The sequence below is a fragment of the Castanea sativa genome, chromosome 5, assembly GCF_040712315.1.
Source record: "Castanea sativa cultivar Marrone di Chiusa Pesio chromosome 5, ASM4071231v1".
NCBI classification, from domain to species: domain Eukaryota; kingdom Viridiplantae; phylum Streptophyta; class Magnoliopsida; order Fagales; family Fagaceae; genus Castanea; species Castanea sativa.
In genome coordinates this window covers 45,800,617-45,804,828 of record NC_134017.1, presented here as the reverse complement: position 1 = coordinate 45,804,828, position 4,212 = coordinate 45,800,617, and the positions used below count along the sequence as shown (strand labels likewise).

General features: G+C 34.6%; 1 protein-coding gene across 1 annotated transcript; it reads left to right on the top strand.

Moving 5' to 3' along the window:
- Window positions 1-993: 993 nt before the first annotated feature.
- On the top strand, window positions 994-2,453 carry LOC142637131 (senescence-specific cysteine protease SAG39-like). The gene is made up of 2 exons (XM_075811407.1): window positions 994-1,429; window positions 1,798-2,453. Exons 1-2 carry the CDS (start codon window positions 994-996, stop codon window positions 2,388-2,390), a joined length of 1,029 nt encoding a protein of 342 aa, XP_075667522.1. The 3' UTR covers window positions 2,391-2,453.
- Window positions 2,454-4,212: the final 1,759 nt, after the last annotated feature.

The following is a 4,212-nucleotide window of genomic DNA, read 5'->3' as shown; positions in this document are numbered from 1 at the left end:
AATTGATTTCGTTTATTAAAAAGTGAAATAATCTCTAGCGTGGACCATTTTGAATGACATTTTCCCCCAAATGACATGGTTAATTATCAAAGAGATATTAAGGATAGTAACTAAGTAACCAAGACAAAATGACTTGATAATCTAAACTTCTTTGAATTTTTTATTGCATTCAAGTGATATTAAGAATACTACATTGTTATTAAAAAAAAAAGGAATACTACAAATTTTATCTCATAACTTTTACAAATTAAAATGCCAACTTTTAAATATAAATAAAATGTAAGTAAAAAATTTATTAATTTAATATTTTAATTGTTGATGTTATCATTTATATTTAACATTTCATTTGTAACTTTAATTTTAAGTATATATTTAACATTTCATTTTGCTGGAAGTAGATTTGCACTCGCTGAAAGTCAAACTAGAATAGTGGGCACATTCTTTGGAAGGAAGCTGAAAATCATCCAACTAAGTAAGTCAAAATATATAAAAGCAAAATTGGTTCTCTATCGGAGATAAATTAGGAGCCCAATGGCGGCACTAGCAAACCCATGAGTAATCAAAAGAATAACTTTGATATATTTAAAATATATTAAAGTGGAGTTCTCTGTACACTCGATTCATTGGGATACATTTCTTTAAAAAAAAAAAAAAGAAAAAAAAAAGAAAAAAAGAAAAGAAAAGAAAAATAGAGAGAGAGTTATTGGTCAAATACTTACCACGTGTTTATATCTCAATACTGATCAAAACACCAAACAGAGCGGCCTTAAGAGAGCTCAACTTGGTTGTCTAAGTCATCACTAAATTTCAGGCACACCCGTGAATGAGTTCATATATATCCAACTCACCAACAAATCACATTTTCCTCTATATATACGTACCCACTTTTCGCTGTGCTAAGATTGTACCTGCTTGTTCACTTTTTGTCTTCTAAAATCACATCCATAAGTACTGTCAACACAAATTTAAGCTAGTTTTTTCAAGCTGTAAAGAATGGCTTTGACACCTGAAAAGGGATTGTTCTTCCTATCACTGGTGTTTATATGGGCTTGTCAAGCCACTTCCCGCACGCTCCATGAAGCTTCCATGTTAGAGAGGCATGAGCAATGGATTGCTATGTATGGACGCACTTATAAGGACAATGCAGAGAAGGAAAGGCGTTTCGGGATATTCAAGGACAATGTTGAGTTCATAGAGTCTTTCAACAGTGCCAGAAATCGTTCTTACAAGGTGAGCATCAATGCATTTGCAGATCGAACTAACGAAGAATTCCGGGCCTCTCGCAATGGGTACAAACAGTCCTTCAAACATCGTAGGCCTGCAAGTGCAACGACACCATTTAAGTATGAAAATGTGACTGCAGTGCCACCTAGCATTGATTGGAGAAAGAAAGGAGCCGTTACACCTATTAAGGACCAAGGGGAATGTGGTAACACTAACATATCATGTCGTTAATATCTTTATTTAGATAATGTGTATGTTAGAATAGTTATTAGTTGATTTGAGTTAAGGGTTTTTTTTTTTTTTTTTCAACTTTACTATTAGGACAAGTAGTAGTATAAGAGCAGGTGGTCTGAGTTCAGACTCTATTTGCTTTATCTACTATTAGAAAAAGGTTAAAAGAAATTCCTCTCTTTAGGGGAATTATGGGCTGACATATGATGGTTAAATGTTTAATTTTGCCATTTGTTAATAATTTAAGCTTGTAGGATGAGTGCTAATTTATGAGTGAACATATATATCATGGATTCCATGTTCTAATACAGCTAGCCTTGTGTTGTTATGACATGAATTTAGGATGTTGCTGGGCATTTTCAGCGGTTGCAGCCATGGAAGGGATTAACCAAATTGCACATAAGAAGTTGGTTTCTCTTTCAGAGCAAGAATTAGTTGATTGTGACACCAGAGGTGAAGACCAAGGATGTGAAGGTGGTCTAATGGATGATGCCTTTAAATTTATAATGCAACACAAAGGCCTAACAAGTGAAGCAAACTATCCCTACAAGGAAATGGATGGAAGTTGCAACAGAAACAAGGAACAATTCCCTGCCGCCAGGATCACAGGCTATGAAGATGTGCCTGTCAACAATGAGAAGGCACTGCTCAATGCAGTGACCCATCAACCGATTTCTGTAGCCATTGATGCCAGTGGAGCAGCCATGCAGTTTTACTCAAGTGGGATCTTCACAGGAGATTGTGGAACAGAGTTGGACCATGGTGTTACTGCAGTTGGTTATGGGATCACAGCCCAAGGGACTAAGTATTGGTTAGTAAAGAATTCATGGGGCACCAGTTGGGGTGAAGATGGATATATAAGAATGCAAAGAGATACTCGTGCCAAGGAAGGTCTATGTGGTATTGCCAAGGACCCTTCCTATCCCACTGCTTGAATATTAGTGAAGGGTGAATAAATCTTATTCTTGCATTTAACTAGTTCTCGATGCGTATCTGAGTGGGACATGTGCTACTTGTTTTAGTCCAATGATAAATGCTAATATTGCTGTTGGTATGTAGACAAATTAAGTAGTGCAATCTAGTAATGGTACACCATGATTTTTCTTTCTGTTTCCTATTTTTTTTTTTAAATTTTAGATTATGCTTAAAAAGTAGGGTAATAATTTGTTATTGATTAAAATGTGAACTCCAATAGCTACCCATCGTGTTTGTGCTCTTTTAAAATTTTTTTTCTTCGGGAATGCTTATGCCATTGAAGCATGTTTGTTCTGTTTAGATCCATTTTAAATCAGATTAGTTTAACCTGATGAATTAGCCAAGTAGTTAATTTAGTTAATTTTTCAGATCTAGATTAAACTCATGCAATCATATTACCTAGTACGGAAAAGTAAAGAAGACAGTATTATAATGACCCAAGAAAACCAATAAAATCATTAGTTTCAAGGTAAAAAAATTTGAGGAGGATTTAACCTAACTATCTACAAGGTAAACAAATCTACTATGATAGAATGAAAGTTTACAATAGATTTAAACCCAAAATCTAAAGCTTAATTTCTCTTGTAGAACTTACTAACACGACCATGTGCAGCTCCGACTCCACAAACTCTTTCATCTTGAATTTGCTAAACACAAACTCCCATGTTTGTGATTTTGAGATCTCATTCAAAGGTTTCAGAACACCATCAGTAGTAGATCTTTATGCAACAACTTGTTTGATTGTAAATCTTGTTTCGGTAGACGCTTGTAGAGTTAGAAGATTACAGAAACCTCATAGATCTCACAGGAGTAACTCACAAGACTTCCAAGAGCTTCTAATTTCGATTAGTTGAACCTATCTTAATTTCGATTGGTCGAGCTTCATAGTAGCTTGCTTCTTCTTTTTGCAGCTTGAAAGTTTTTGAATATTGACTTGAACAATCTTAAGAAATTTTTGTTTTTGGTTTGCCAACATACATAAATTAAGAATCCAAACATTTAATCCTAAATATTTAGAACCTAACAAAGCACACTATTTTAAATAAATTATGCTTGAAGTTGTACCTTTAATGTAGCCAAAGAAAAAAAAAAAAAAGAGCATGAAGTTCCATAAGTGATTCTTAAAATATAATAATAGAACTCGAGAACCATTAGTTGGGTTGGTGGTTGCCCATGTTTTTTCCTGGTTCGGGGGTACTTGTGAAATTGGAGCACCATGTTTGGGCTCACAAAGCACAGTTTGAGAGATATACACAAACACCTCCAAGCAGTGTATATATATATATATATATCCAATCCAATTAGAAGTCCAAGTCCAATCTAATAGAAGAAGTCAAGCTCAGTGAACTAGCACTATAGCTATAGGAGCATAAATGGGCTGCTATGGTTTAGATTTAAGAGGCTGAAGCCTTTTGCAGATCTCACAATGGCCTGCAAGCAACAACGTTCGTCCAAAATGTGGTCACACTTGCTCATTGCTTAGGTCGGGGAAGCAATTTTGAACAATTGTAGGTTGATACTTGATTGGCCAAAGTAATCCCTTAATCAACTAATTGCTTAGAACCATTGTTATTAATACCGTTTCGGACCCCGTTTCGGTTTGTCCAGTGGAATGGAATATTTCGGTACCGGCCGATTTCGGCGTACCGTTTTAAGGTATTTCGAGTTCCTAAAAATTAAATTATATATATTCTTGTAAAACATAAAATTGTCAATTCTAATAAATAAATAACTAAATTTCAAATAATACAAATCATTTAGTCTTAACTCTTAAGTCTTAAA